This window comes from Rutidosis leptorrhynchoides, unplaced genomic scaffold (genome assembly GCF_046630445.1).
Source record: "Rutidosis leptorrhynchoides isolate AG116_Rl617_1_P2 unplaced genomic scaffold, CSIRO_AGI_Rlap_v1 contig617, whole genome shotgun sequence".
Classification (NCBI taxonomy): domain Eukaryota; kingdom Viridiplantae; phylum Streptophyta; class Magnoliopsida; order Asterales; family Asteraceae; genus Rutidosis; species Rutidosis leptorrhynchoides.
Genome location: NW_027266837.1, coordinates 9592 through 26209, shown reverse-complemented (window position 1 = coordinate 26209; position 16618 = coordinate 9592). Strand labels below are relative to the sequence as shown.

Sequence of the window (16618 nt, the reverse complement as noted above, 5' to 3'; positions counted from 1 at the left end):
AAATTGATTAACTGATTAACCGTGACGTATCATCTAACTTAGTAATTTGACATTAAAATTTAACGAAAACTAACATAGGGTAAATTTGTCACAAGTGTATCGGTTTAGAGTAAATTTATCAAAGGTGTATAAGTTTGGAGTTTTTGGCGGTCAAAAAACTAGTTTTGGTAAATTTATCACGTGTACTAGTTGAAGTTTTTCGAGGTATTAACCCAAAAAGAACTTTAAAAAATAATGATTAGAGGGAATGGCAGCTAAAATATTACAGAGATCACAAGCTAAAATATATTTCAATGTCACTATGCAATACTTATAAGAAACAAAGATAAAAAGTGAAAAAAATTGTCACTTTATTATGGGTTGGTTAAAGATATGAATTGAAATGAAAAGATATTTCAAAATTGAATAACAGTGTGATTACGAAACTTGTAGATAATACTGAATAATTTATTAAGTTGAGAGAATTTATAAACAAATTGGAATTTTAGAGATAAGATTTTATAAATTGTAGTAGTTTAAGCCCCAGCAATGACTTTTATCTCAAAAAGTGTGAGAGTTAATTTTTAGCATAATCTCAGCAGAGTTTTACAATTGAGTGCAAGAAGTATGTTACTACACCCCTCGAGAATTGATCTAACGAATAATGTGAAGTTAAAAGTCTTGCACATGGCTTGTCGCTGGCGAAAACCGAACAAAGAGAAAAGGAACCACAGATTAAAGTTACAAGTAAGTAATCAATTCTCTGCTTTCTTTGTCTTTTTATAATCCCTCTATTTTTCTCTCTGAATTTAACTAAGCTTCCCCACAAGTGTTAGGAACATAGACACTCAGTGCCATTTGTATTATAAGCAAGAACCTATCCGTCAGCTTCTGGGGAGTCACGCAGCATAGTAAGGTTTGCCAGACTACTTTGTACTTCCTCTATTTTTCTAGAAAATTTATGATCTTGTCATTAGTTTCATTTGTCTCTGTGAATGTTTATCCTGTTTTAGCAGTGTGTCGATGATTGGTTCAGCAAAATAAAAAACGTATATGCCAATGATCTCATATTTGATGTTTGGAAAACGCTTGGTGTACTGAACTGGTTTACATAATCGGTTAAGTAATGCGGTAATTGGAAGGTGGATGTTTGAATATGAGTCGCTACTTTAGATGTCCTGCAATCAGCCATCCCATTGAATATATCAATTTTGTAGATCTGTTTCAGCGAAACTAGCACCTAGCATTGCTTATAGACTTCCGAAACTTCTCTTCCTCCTTTTTAAGTGGGTTTCACTCATGCATGACAGCAAGACGTAATTAATCTCATTCACTGGAATGGAAGAATTAGAGCAGTGATAGGATCCGAAAATTTTATTGACCATATTGAATGAATGCAATAAGAAGTTTAGAGATTCGTGTCTAATTTTTCAGAATAAGTCCAAGGCGGTTCATCCATTCTCATCGTTATTAATTCTGCTTGCATTGTAGTTTCCCAGAGAGCACAGCAGAAGACGTCACATTCCCATGAAATCGTTCGATCTGATATCATCCATTGTCAGTACACAATGGCCTGCGTCGAAAGATCTATGGGAAGCATGGGGCATCCAATGGCTGGTCACCATGAGCCTCGCTTGCCAGATCATCCTCACCATCTTCGGCAGCCGCCGGAGGTACAAGACTTCGATTATCATGAAAGAGGTCATCCACGTCGCCTACTTGCTCTCTTCTTATTTTGTAACCATCGCCCTTGGCAAGCTCACTGATGTCCAGATCAACAGTCCCGATCGACCAGACTACATTACCGAGCTCAAGGGGGTGCTTGCACCGTTGCTCTTGATGCAGCTTGGGAACCCTGACTCCATAACCGCATACTCGGTTGAGGACGACCGGCTCAGCATCCGCCAGACGCTAAATCTGTTCGTCAGGGCCATTTTTGTCTTCTGCATCCTGATTCGATGCTGGGACAGCTCGTCCCCCTTCCCATTTTTGTACTTCTCCTTGTTTGCTGCTGGAATCATGCGATCCGCATTGACAGTTTGGGCCCTCATGTCCGTGTTCTGGAAGAGGTTAAACGTATCAGCAAAGGATATCTTCAACGAGGAAGTTGTTGGCAAGCTCTTCAACAAGCTTGACAGGTCCAGATGTTCAATAGAGCATCAGATCATCTTGAAGGCATACTACCGGTTTGATTGCTTGAAGCCCCACTTCGCAAACTGGCTCTACCACCCGGAATCGCTAGCTAAATCTCAGTTAATTGTAGATCGCAATTTAGCCTTCATCACAGCTGAGGTCGAACTTGCATTCATGTATGACGTACTTTACACCAAGCAATCAATTCTATATGAACCGCTTGGTCTTATCTGCCGCTTCACTAGCTTTCTCTGTCTAGTCTCAGCCTTGTGTAGATTTGCTATTGTTTTCAAGAGTGCCTTTTTGATAGACATGTACATCACGTACACTTACACCTTGTTGATAGGAGTCACCGCCCTAGAAGGATACCAAATTGTTCTGCAACCCTTTTCGGCATGGGCCATTGTGGCAATGAGCAATCCTGAAAGAAACCGCCCTGGGGGGGCAAGGCTATTGAACTTCTTAGCTAAAAGGTACATGAAGCAGAAAAGGTGGTCGAACTCAGTTGGGCAACTTGACTTGGTGGACCATCGCCTGTACCACCATGAGTGGTCATGCTCCACTGGAAGATTCCTCAAGCATTTGCGCAAAATAGAGGTGACCTGGAGAAGATATCGGATTCATTTTCATCTGAAAATCCCCAGCTATCTCAAGGAATTGCTGGTGGAAAACATTGAAAAGTTTGACAAGATCAGAGACAAAAAGCCCTTCATGGAACGCGGCAACTGGACACTTGAAGCTGCTGAACTAAGCAGCGATGTGGAGTGGACGCAGGAAGCTCTTAAAGTGTTGAAAAGAAACATCTCAAAAACATTTGACAAAAGCATCATCGTTTGGCACATGGCAACGAACATCTGCCTTCATTCAGAGTTCGATGATTCTCCGAACTGTAAAGGAAGCAAACTGCTGTCCAATTACATGATATACCTTCTAGCACTGCGACCTTACACGTTGTCCTCAGCAACTACCGACATTACATTGGAGCATGCTTGCGCCATATTGAAGCCATTTCTCAGGTACAGAGACCGCAATGAGGCATTGGATACACTGTCGTCAACAGAGACTGTGCTCGAACCCATCCCGTATCAGAAGGGAACCATAATCACTAGGAAGTGGCACGTGCTGTTGGAGGTGCAGGAATTGGCTGCGACACTCAAGGGCAAGAAAAACAAGTGGCAGATCATCAGCAGCATTTGGGTGGAGATGTTGTGCCACGCTGCATATACCTGTCCAGTTTACCATCACATGAATCTATTGTGGCGAGGCGGAGAGCTTATAACTCATGTTTGGCTGCTGTTGATGCACGATACTGATAAGTACTCCTACATTCCCGAGGAGAAACCCACCACATAAAATTCGCAAAAGGGAGTCATGATCCTAGGACTGGTCATGCTTTGCACCCGATCATGGTATGTGTGTGTGTTTTCTCTCTTTTTCCTTCTTGGTAAAGAGGTGCTTTCTCAGTAAAATCGCTGTACTCACATTCAGCTAAGAGACTTGTCAATGAAGCATAGTGACATCTATATTTGATGTAGACCCTATATATTCAAAAGGCATGCTTTCTTTACACTCCCTTGCTCCCTCATTGCTTGGAAAGTAATTTAATCTTTTGAAACCAGTATTGACTGGGATTGTGGTTTGATTGTTAACTTGTCTACTGTCCGACATATTAGTCACTGGGTAGGTGATTTTGGAGGGCAGAATTTCTTCCTTTGGTTAGTACTCACACCACGTTCATAATGTTGGAAAACATCGTTCAATGACAACTGAATCCAAAGTATTTGATAAGCTTACTTGAGTGTTGCCGAAACTTACAACTCAACCATGCGGGTTCTACAGTCATACGAGGGAGATTTGCTAGGTGTAAATTAGAAAAGGCAAGGCCATATAAACAAGCGTAGGCTCTGCATTTGACCAGGCAGTGCAAATTTGGAGTTTCCGGGTATATACTTCACGATCGCTGAAGTTTTGAAATTGAAAATAAAGTTCATGGCAACCAAGTATGATATTTCAGGATCATTCCTGCAAAAAATCATGGCCAAATGAGCACAATTGTGATATCTTTTGACTGCAGATTCTAAGTGGCAGAAAGAGCGAAACCCATTTGTGATCCCAAGAGAGAAATGATTCTACTTAGGGTGAAGACAAGGTGTGGAGGGACCTTTGTAGAAACTTAGATGTATCTTTCATAGTGGTGTAGCTATAGAGGGAGTTTGGTTCTGCACAGCAGCAAATTCTATATGTGTAACATCGCAATTAGACCGGTCAAAATGAGTCATTAACTCATTTCTTAACCGGGTGTTAAAATGTTAGTTATATTAAGTAAATAGATTATAAATGGATTTAATTATAATATGAATGTTAAATAGATCATAAATGGGTTTACAACTTATTTAGACCCAACCCGTCTTTATGACTCTCTCTTCATTCTTTATCATCTTTACTCGATTTTGTTCTCACTCACTCTATACTCTCATCTTAATTTGGGTAGGATTTTTTGTAGATTGAGGTACATATGAAACTGTTTTGACAATATGGGTAGTTGGGGGATGTGTTGGGCATGGCTCGATTCGAATATAGGTCATTAGATTTGTATTATATAAAAATAAATCAAAACGGGTTAAATGTATTTATTTGGATCTTGTCAACCCGACCCGACTGATCCACGGGTCTAATCACAATGTTTGCTCTCTTAGCTAAACTAATGGATTTTTGCAAATCCTAAATTTGTCTTCCCCTAAACTCTTGTATTAGCCCTCTTCATATTATTGCACGGAGTTGGTTTAACAAAATCAGTTTGCCTTTAAGAAGAATCAATATTTTCCTTTCTTGGTTGCTTATTTCGGTCTAAGACGTGGTTTTTCGACCTTCTAAGTAAATCTAATGTTTCCATAGAAACTAAAAATAGAAGTTTCAAAGACAATGATTCATACGGTATTCATTTGGAGACCTTTTTATTTACATTTCAATGTATTGTGAAAAAAGTTGCCAACCAATTATTTCCTTGCATTACGATGTTCTAATTAGCTATCTAATCTAGAGTATAGTATTACGCTATTTTATGAAAATTCACATATATCCGATTAAAAAGTTGAATAGTCAGTTATGGCCTAAGGGTGGGATAAAATTATCCTATATTAAATACGAAAGAGTTAAAAAATATAAAAGAACGAAATAACGAAAATAAAATAGAATCTATGGTTTTTGTTCCCCACTCAATATTTCTGAGCATAGCTGTGGACACTTGAGGCGTGCATGACAACTATTCTATTTCTATTTATAAAAGAGTTTTTAAGCAAAAATAACCATTTGATAACGATACAAAATTTCTACTCTAAAAATAAAAATTTATTTGATAACGACACAAAATTTCTTTCTTTTGAACGGCGGCGGATTGATGGATAGCGGTGATGGATGATGGTGGCTATAGTGGCTGCGGGCGACCGGCGGGGGCGACGGCGGCAACTGGCGGCGGTCGGCGACTGGCTGTGGGGGCTGGTGGGCGGCTGACGACCAACGGACAGTGGTCGGCGACAACGGATGAAGGATCGGTTGACGAATGATGAGAAATTTTTTTATTTCTCATTTCTGTTTCAGAAATAGAGAAGTAGAAAATTTTTACTTCAGATTTCTATTTCAAACTTATTTCTGGAATAGAAATCTATTCCAGAAATAGAAAAACGGAATAAGTTTATCATATGGATTTCTATTCCAGAAACAGGTCTAGAATAGAAAAATTATTTCTAAAACAGAAATAGGCAGTTGTCTGACCAGACCTCAAGCACCCACCACGTAGTGTCGCAACTCTTAGGCAAAGGGTGGTCGCCTAAGTTTCCGACTCTTGATCGTACGGGCTGGTCAGATCTAGCCACTATGGGCCAGCGTTACCGTCACCTTGCTTTGGCGACCACCTGGCAAGGTTGCCCCGCAGGATGGCAACCACGCCAATCACGAGTCAAACCGGTTCCATATCGTGGTGATTGCCTATGACTACCTCGAATGAGGCGACCATCCTACGCAATTGATTGTCATGGTCAAGTCGTCATCGCAGTAAATGGCGATCACCATGGATAGCGGTTATTTTGTATACATAATAGAATATAATTCTTTTTTATAAGTTATTTGTTGATTTTGTACTGTGTATATACTCCTAATCTAGGTCATATCAATGACCTACCAAAGAAGATATAATAGAAATAAACAAATATCCTCATATGGTCCTCACATGGCTTTGTCTTATATTATCTCAATCTTAATCCTTGTCATGTAATTGTTGTGGAAACAAGCGATCGGACAAGAAAATAGAAAAGATTAAAAAAAAAAAAAATCAGAAATCAAATTTACGTGATTCAATCGGGTAACCTATGTTCATGGAGAATAGAAATGAATCCCATTTTAGATCAAGCAATACAACGGAGCCACACTCGAATCAATGAAAAAATCTCAGTATATCTCGGTCTCCAATTACTCACAATAACTCACATAATATTTAACCTCACAATTTCTCACGAAATAATTTCTCAATCTCAAAAAAGAATTAACAAATTTTACCACAAGACTTAATTACCTTCAACACTAAAATTATTGATTTAATTTCACGAAGAAAACCCACGCCAAGAACTCAGTTAAACACAACGCTTCATGGCAACATCAATGATGGCAATTGAAAGCTCCCTCAATCAAAATATTTATACTGCCAAATTAAATCTACAGAGGCCAACTCCAACATGTAAACGGAAATTCCATTCAAGATTTTATATTTGGTCAACGGTCAACGCTTTACCTGTTAGATTTTCCTTGGACCGATTTCAATTAGGATATGATTACTTGAATTACCCTTTCTTGCTTTTCTAATTTTTTTTTTTACCAAGATTCGGACTTCACCGAGTCAGCAACAGTAGAAGTCCAAATATGGACTCCCCTAATTGAAAGATGTTATTCAAAGCTAATATAAGCCGCACTTCATTTTTTTTTTTTTTGTGTCAAGTTTCATTTACAAACTTAAAATCGAGACAAATTTTAACAATTTCCACCTTGATTTGACGTTTAAGTCAATTCACTTCGTTAGAAGAATTTGAATTTCGCTACTACTCCCCCATAGCTTCTCATAGACTTAACCATATTGACATTTGATTTTTAGTTGACACGTCGAAAAAAGAAAGAAAGTCAAGATTTGGATTTCTGATCGCAATATAGCCTATTTCTTGACCCAAAAAAAAAAAAGTGTTGTTGTTTTTTTTTTCCTGTTGCATTATCACTATTAAGTGATTTTCGAGTCATTTTCAAGAAAAATCCGAAAGGTTAAACGGTTGACTTTCGGGTTGACTATTTGGTCAACTCTTTGACTAAAAGTCAACCCCCCATTAGAAATTGACTTTTTACCCAAAAAGATTTCATTTTGCTTCAATTTTACTTTTATCAAATCAATTTCTCAAAAATTCAAAGATTTGACAAAAAAATATCTACATTTTAAAAAGCATTTGGTCAAATCTTTGACCAACAAAATTGAAAAAAAAAAATGCATAGATTCTTGATACAATTTTGTATTTTTTGATCTTCTTGCTGACCATCGGAATAATTTTTGGCTTGTGCAAACCAAATAGAATGATGACCTTGTACCAAGTCTGAAACCAAGTGGATTTATTTTTTGTCCCATAATCCCCCACCCTTATCCATATAATGATATGTCAATATCTGTATTTTTTTTTTTCCATTTGGATTTTTTTAAGCAAAAGAAATCTTCTACTTCATAGAAAGATTTATTTTTCAATACAATATATTTCTTTTAATGTCAATTTGACTTTTATGTCGAAAATTTCATAAAATTCGATTAAGAACCTTGTTTTCCTAATTTTTCGATTTTAGATTCTAAATCAACCCAAAATCAAATTACTTTTATTTTAGTCATAATCAGGCGTAGTTCCTCCTTCGACATTTGGTTTAGGGATTATTTTAAATTCGCTCATGCATTCAATTTCACGATTTACCCAATCAAAATACAAATTGCCGTTTTGAGCCTTAATTAGGAAACACAAATCGATTTTTCATGACTTGTGAATGGGCAATTGTTTCTTACTCATTTTCTTAAGATAAATCTAAATTCGAAAATCGATTTTGAGAAATTCATATAAGAACTTATCAATTTGAAGAATTTTATCCTTCAAAGCATAAGAAAGTCAAGCAACTTTAATCGACAAAATTTGAATTGACTCATTTATGGTTATAGTTTAATTTCATAAATCTAGATCCAATTTTGATATTAGGCCTAGATTAATTTTTAACATAAGCTTGAACACTTCAATTCAATGTCAATTTGAATGCGATAAGTAATCTTACACGTGGATAGTTCATTAGACGGTGCAATTGAAGCATTAATTAAACTCAATTTCAATCAATCTGCAATTTACCCATTAAATTGCAAATTTGATACCCATTTAAGCTCAATTCAAAGCATCCATGTTTTTGACCCGTTGTCTTTCATGATAATCGTTCAATTAGGTCAACAAAAGACCTTTAAGTCACATTCATAAGGTTTGATTAGCTTAATTGAATTTTAATCGACCAATTTCCTTTTAAATAGAATAAATTTCCTTTTTCAATTTGCTTTTGAAACCACAAGGACCTCAAGTGTGCGAAATGGCTAGAACTAGATCAAGTTAGTCAAGAACCAGTCAAGAACAGATCAAACCGGACCAAATCAGTTTGACTGGCCCGATGGTGGTGTTGGCTGGTTCGGTCGCTTGCTGGCTGGCTTTGAACTTTTGGTGACCGATTCCGGGATTTACCTTATGTCAATTTCACTATTGTACCTTCAATTTCTCGAAATTTTACATATTAATCCTCAAATTTCATCAAATTGTAATTTGACCCATAATAAGATGTTTTAACACAATTCTCGATTTTAGTTAGGGCTTTCGTAAATCAAACCCATGTGGATATATTACTCGACATCTCGAGATCATGATTTGACCTTCAAAATCAAATTTTAACCGTTGGAAGGAAATTTTGATCGTCGGATTGAACCAACAGATGAAATTACATGATTTGGGGTAATATATAAGCTCATTTCCTCTATTTTTTGGGGGCTCATTTTTTGCACTAAACTCTTTCTCTAAAACAAATCTCTCTCTCTCTCTCTCTCTCTCTCTCTCTCTCCCCTCTGTATTTTCCCGCCCAAACCGCCTTCTTCTTCTCCTTCATGTATTGGACCACCGTCGGCAATTTAGCCCTCTCACCAGCGGCCCCTTGGCCGGTGCCCACCACTGGCAAGCTCTCCACTCTTCTCTCTCCCTCATCGCAAGCTTTGATCCGCCCAAGGACTACTAGAGTTTCCCATTCGACAGCTCTTCCTAGCTAGACCAAAAAGCTACGATCATGCCAATCTTGTTTCCAATTGGTTTGTCCATTTGGACCAGCACTATCCGGCAATTTTTGGCATCCGAATCAGCGAGAAGAAACCTCGACCTTTGGTGTAACATCCCAGGCCCCACTGTGTAATATTGTCCGCTTTGGGTCACCCGCCCTGGCGCGGACGAACTGCCATCCCTCCTCCCCGCGCACCGCACTCTCCCCCTCTTAGGATCACAGGGCCCTCACTGTGGCACCACATGCGGTCGGGAGTCGGCTCTGATACCATTAGTGTGACAGCCTCCTCTCTTGTCTCATATCGCCTAGGAGGGAGGTCTTGATTAGCTTATAAGGCTTGGGTCCTTCTAATATGTGTAACGCGTTTTAAAGCCGTGAGGGAAAAGACCGTGGCTGGGATGGCGGTTCGTCCGCGCTAGGGCGGGTAACTCAAAGCGAACAATATTACACAGTGGGGCCTGAGATGTTACAAGTGGTATCAAAGCCAACTCCCGACCGCGTGTGAGACCACAGCTCGAATGCTGTTCTGACACCCGTGGGGCCACAGCAAGGACGATTTTGTTAAGAGGTGGAGAGTGTGACAGCCCCTCTCTTGTCCCACATCGCCTAGGGAGGGAGGTATTGGTTAACTTATAAGGCTTGTGTTCCTCTAATCTGTGTAACGCGTTTTAAAGCCGTGAGAGAAAAGATCGTGGTTGGGAGGCGGTTCGTCCGCCCTAGGGCGGGTGATCCAAAGCGAACATATTACACAATGGGGCTCAGGATGTTACATTTGGTGGTTAGGGCTTTGAAGATCAACCAATAGATTGCTTCTAGTGGTTGTTTTCTCTCACCGACATGAAGGTCGGTCTGAATTAAGATCGATTATGCTCTGAACCAAAACCGACGACTGTTGGCACCTTTTGGAAGTGCCAACCACTACCAATCAACCTTGTGAAGATCCTCTGACCTGCGTATGGTCATAACAAGTCCAATCAGTTACCAAAATAGCTTTGGTGATCTTGATCTTTTACCAACACACCAAGGACAGTCCAATTGTACTGGTTTTGCCGTGATCCAAGTTAGCAATCTGATCGATCTAAAGCTTATTCAAGTGGTTTAGATTTGATCCTTGGTGGTTCGTGGTGATTCAAAGGTGTTTTGGCGATTTGATTCGATCGATTGTGATCAAAATCAACAAAGATGCATAAAAGGCAACAATCTCGATCTCAAACCCCATGAAATAGGCCAGATTAACCGGTCGAGAAAGGGTTTAATTTTAGGTTAATATGCTATGTTTAGATGTTAGATCAATGGAATTGAATGTTGATCTATTGTGCTTGATTGTTCTTAATTGATATGGATGATTGAACTTGATTAAGACTTGAATCTACATTTTTGTAACTATTGGACTGATCTAACATTTTGGCCAAAATGAGGTCTAGAATGATCTTATTTCATCTCGAGTCCTCTTAGATTTTCAAAATACACATCACTAGTTTCAAATTGATAGGGCACATGCCCTGATCGAGTGATGTTTGACCTTCAAAAAATACCTCTAAAGATGAGTGATTATGCAGTAGTTTAGGTTAGTTTTCAATTTTGTCCTAGTTCCGAAATGTAATTTTGCTATTTTATGCATATCTTTTTGGTGATTTCTAGACAATCTTATGTTCATGAAAGTTGTTCATATTGTATAGAGAACGCATTGCAATTTTTTAGGAATTTTTGATGTGTTTAACTAGGTCAAAATTGCATAGATCTAAGCGTAGAACGATTTGTCCTACATTGATCTGAATTGCATTTTGGTGAAATTGAGTCCATAAATGAGTTTGTTGGTCTCAAATCCTTTGTGAAAGATGGAATACAAGATTTGTGTTTTATCGATGCATGATTTGCAAAGTGTTGATGTTGTCTAGTGTGTTAATTGCATGAGTTAATGTGAAAAGTTGTTGTAGTAACATATAGTTTGGATATGCATATTTGTTTTGCCATTTTTACCATGACTCATGTGATTTCATCTAGGTCTTTAACTCTTAATGAAAAATGTTCATCATCGCATGTCCTGTATGTAAAATTTTTGTTAGATTTTTGCATGTCCTTAAATAGCCGAAATTATGCTTGTTATTTGATACTGAGATCAGAACGAAACCTTACTATATATGCACCTTACCATGCTTGCTTGAGTTATCTAGAGACCAAGTCTTGCGATTATACCTTTTTGACAATTGGACCGCAAGGTTTGTATATATGTTTAGGTCATTTCGCATTTTAAACTTGTGTCACAAAAATGTTCATTAAACTTGTGTCTCAAATCATATCGTAATGTCATTAAATTGTATGACATTTTTGCATACCGACTTAGGGTTAGATGATTACTCAAATTGTTCATCGCATTTGATTCTAAGTGCCATGTGATTTCTTCATATCGATTGTGCATTATTTGAATGCCTTTGAGGTTCTCTAATGCATGCTCGTGTTCTGTTTTTCTTAGTTACTAATATGTGCACCTTTAGAGATCTTGATCTTAGGGTACCTAATTAACCTAGTTTAGACTCGAGCCCTTCTAGGAAGTCATATGGCACAACAAGAGGTTTCAAATGCTATTGATTTCAAGTAGATCGCTCATCGTTAGGGCCACTTTCCATTTCTTCAAATCTAGACTAGAATTTGGACATGGGATCAAATTCGGACCCTTGTTCTACCCCCGTCTGGACAAACTTTTGATATTTTTGTTCTATTTTTTCTGGAAGGATTTTGCACTTGGTCCCTTAATAAGACTTGTTTTGTCATCATGTTCACTATATTGTGAGTAAATTTGGTGATTTTAAGACTTGCTTTGGTAAGACAAATCCTTGTAATATTCACTAAATATCCTGCTGATATGACAATTTTTTAACATGTGTTGCTTATTGTTTGATTTTTGTAAATCTTATGTAGTTCATTTAGGAAAATTTCTTCACAAAAATTATTCGTTATCATGTAATGCATGTTAGGGTATTTTTTTCATTGCCAAATTGTTGATGGGGATTGCCAATTTTGCCATTTTGTCATAATTGGTTTGAAATTTCCTGATATGAACTTGATTGCGATTGTTTAGGTAGAATTCCTAGGTTATTTGTGCATGAACCTAGGTCATATCATCTTCATGAGAACTGTTTTAAATACTTTGATATTTATTGTTAAATGATTTTCAACGAGCCTTCTTTCCCAAATCATCTTTAAAGGAAAATGCTTTGGTTCATCTGACGTTTCTGAAATTAAATTTTCAGAAATTTTCTTCAAAGCTTGATTTGGCTTAAAGAAAGGTCATGATTTGGGCCATATTCAAAATGTCTACGACACTTGTGAATGGCATTTTTGCGAGTTCCAAGTTAGCCTTAGCAATTGAATGTGCCACATAGCTTTGGCATTCCTTAATCCTAAGTGTTTCCAAATTTCTTCAAACTTTGATTTGACAATTGTGAAGGTCACACTTTAGATTTTATTCAAAATGCATGTGATACTTGTGAATGCATTTTTGTGAGTTCCAAGCTAGCCTTGGCAATTGAATACCTTCCATAACTGAGACGTCACCTTATCTCAAAAGCTTTTTTTAATGATTTCAAACATTTTTAGAAACGTCACATGTATCCACCATGTGTATGATCCCGTCATTCATTAGAAATTGCTTGTATTTGTGATCATCATGTGCCATTGGTAATAAGTAATTGTCAACGGTTCACTTTATTGTTTGATTGGTTGAGAAATAAGGTCTAAAAGACCTACATGCATATTTAATTCCCACAAATGCATGTGATTTCTAGATGAATGATAGGGTCGATGCATAATATCAAGGAGAAATCTTGAGATCGCATAGACTATTTCATTAGGGACTTATAAGTGTTATTGGCCATGCAAGAATATAATTAGTCGATAATGGCTATAAGTTACAAAAATGGATTGGGTAGGTGTCTTCGAAGGACCTACTCATGAAAGACAAAGGCCGACCTCAAGGCCCAAATCTGATTTTTGCATTGAACTTTCTTTGAGTAATTCATCTTGACATGATGTGTTTTTTTCTGTTTTGATATGTATGTTTGTCTTTTTTATTTGTAAGTACTTAGTTGTAGATTTCCTAGACTAGATCTATATTAGGACCTTGAAGATGAAGAGGACATGAAGACGGTGAAGGTCGATGTCCATTTCGACCATTATTATATACTATTCATTTCCTGACATATATCTCGAGTTCCTTTTATTGTATAAAGCCCGATGAGTTGTGGGTTCTCTCTTCCTCTTATCATTTTTAATTGTGTTTCTCTTTTATATTTTCTAGGATTATATGGTAGATTTATCATTTTCCTTGTTTGTTTACTTATTGCTTCGTTTTGAATGTTTTCTTTTCATTTTCCTTTTCATTTTCTTTAGAAATAGAATAGCATGAAAACAACCAACCATGCACAATCGCTTAGGTTAGGACTAATGATCCCGAAAATGTAAAAAGATGCATGGACACGTTAGGTAAATACAACATACTGTTTACATACCGAAATGTTGCTAATAGAAATATTGGCATAACCCAAATTCTCAGATCTAGATATCTAGTTGCGTAGGAATCAAGGGAACACTACTGACCCTCAATTGTGTTTCTAGCCAACCCCCGGAAAGATGCTAGTGGTGACTCTCGTCTTGTTTCGAGGATGTTTTAAACAATTAGATTGTATAAATGAATCCGTCGCACGGGGTACGGGTTTTGATAAGACTCACCATGGTTTAACATACCTGTGTGTAGAAAATTCTTAATGGACGAAGTGACGCCATTTCCTAGGGAAGAGAGTACCAAATGGAGGGTTACCATGGTAAAGATACCATTAAATATGATATTCAGACTAGAACTCATCTCTCGAGATGTTTTGCCTATGTGGGTACGGGTCGTGACACTCTGCTATCACGCGAGGTACGAGTTTGGGAGAACTCGTGACCTTGTAGAGGCAACTCACAAGAGGTTCGATCCAATAAGCGAGGTGATGACGTCTTTTGGAATGTGAACTATAATGATCCCAACTCCATCTCTAGGGTCTCGAGTAGCATGGGTTATTTTTTGTGATGTCCCAAGTGCGTCGTCGTCCCGTTCATTTTTATCTTTTTATTAAGCAAATGTGGAAGCATACATATAACACCCAGACAACAACAAGTAGCTAGGAAAACAACCACTTGCAAACACACAATTACATCAGTTATATTTACAAGCCCTTTTATCTTAGGTCGTTATATTTACAACTACTATATCTTCAAAAGGCTAGGGTAAATCTTAGTTTCTCTAGTGAGACTGCAACTCCTTCAAGCCTACAATTCTGAAAAATAACGGAGTGAGTCATGAATTTAGTAATTCTTTACTATGAGGATATCTCCTCATCAAAATCCAATAGGTACAACACTTGCAATGCAATGTCAATGACAAATCAATAGTAAACCTATTGCTATTCTCGACTATATGCAAATGCCCATTACTGTATACTTTAATACATGCTTACCTTAAGCATATCAATGAACACATCAACATATCATGTTTATGCATATACCGGCACTCATGCAAACTCATTTATCGTCGTCTTGACTCAACTAGGCTCTCTTGACTCAACCGAGGCATCTAGCTTCAAGCTAGGCATCCTGGCTTAACCAAGGCATCCTGGCTTATCCAAGGCATCTCGGCTCAACCAAGGCATCTTGACACTAGTTCACCAAGGCATTTGGGCTTAACCTAGGCATCCTAGCTAAACCAGGACATCCCGAGGCTAGCTTACTCGAGGCATCTAGGCTCAAACCAAAGCATCCTGGCTCAACCAGGGCATCCCGTTCAATGAATGAGGCATTGCCGCCAACCAACGCTATGTGGCGACTGGTGCTTTTTCTTCTTTAGGTGCATCATGTAAGTATATCACAAAAGCCAGTTCTTCATCTTTCATCTTAGCCGATGTATACAAGGCCCTAAGGTGTGCTAATTCAAGTGAGTGTATCATGGGTCTTAACATCACGGTATATGATATGCCGGGCATAACTCTTGGTTCGTGGCTTGAGCCGCATGCCTAGGTTGATGTCTGCACCAAGCAAGACTTGGAATTGCTATGCTTCAATACCGATCTAAGGTCTCGTGGCTTAGGCCATCACAACTTGACGTCGATTCCGAGCCGAGCAAACCTTGACCTTGTCTTGAGGCATGAACACACTCAAGCATGCAAACATGAGCAAACCATACAAAAGAACAGTACAACACACACATGGCTTACACAGGTAAACACATCACTAAATTTGATGACATAGGCTATCACCCTAACCAAGAGTTAGAGATTCTACTTACAACTTTTGAGCCTAGCTCCAAGATGCTACTTTAGTGACCGGACGGCTCTTAAGGCGGCTTGGAGGAGAAGGACGTGAAAGATAGGAGAGAAAGGGAGAGGAAATGAGAGAATGGTTAAGCTTCCAAAATGTGAGGATGCCTTCTCCTATTTATAGGCCTCCCCATATTTATAGGCCAACTCCTCTTTAATTATTGGTGTCAATCTCATGATTAAGCCTCAGGAACGAGTTGGCCTATCTAGTCTCCTTAGTTGGCGGCCTATGCTTATTCGTGTTTGATTGTGATTGGTCAATCTATTTACTTACTCTCCAAGGCTCACTTTAGGCTTATAATGTGCCTATGACCCTAGGGGACACAGAAGCCCCTTGATGCCTAATGTTTTCTCTTGATTGGTTGGCCTTTGTTTTGTTCACCAAGGCTATCCTTCAGGTTCATCATAACCTAAGATTCTAGAGGACACCTAAGGTTACGAGTCACCGACTTCTTCTCCAAGGCAAATCTCAAGCCATCATAACCAAATCTTCGAGTGGACACCTAGGCTTATGAGGTGGAGATCTAATGACTTTGTGTCATCATTTAAGGCCATGCTCGTCTCCATTTCATTGGACCACACTAGCACTTAGCTCAATATTAAAGGGACAAGTCATTATGGATAGGTGGCACTCTAAAAGATAGGTTGGCATCAAGGCTATAAGATAGCCATAATTAGTTTCAACGTGTCCTATTTTTATTGGAACACTTGGCTTGGATACTTTGCTTAATCCCTAAGGTAAATCCTTGGTAATCATGACCATATCTAGAAAAATCTAGGTGGACTGATAA

General features: G+C 38.2%; 1 protein-coding gene across 1 annotated transcript; it reads left to right on the top strand.

Moving 5' to 3' along the window:
* Window positions 1–1506: 1506 nt before the first annotated feature.
* LOC139884878 (uncharacterized) lies at window positions 1507–3465 on the top strand. The gene has a single exon (XM_071868847.1). It carries the CDS (start codon window positions 1507–1509, stop codon window positions 3463–3465), a length of 1959 nt encoding a protein of 652 aa, XP_071724948.1.
* The last annotated feature ends 13153 nt before the right edge of the window (window positions 3466–16618 follow it).

Coding starts and splice junctions, on each gene's coding strand:
- LOC139884878 (XM_071868847.1), top strand. CDS start 1,507: ATGAAATCGTTCGATCTGATATCATCCATTGTCAGTACACAATGGCCT.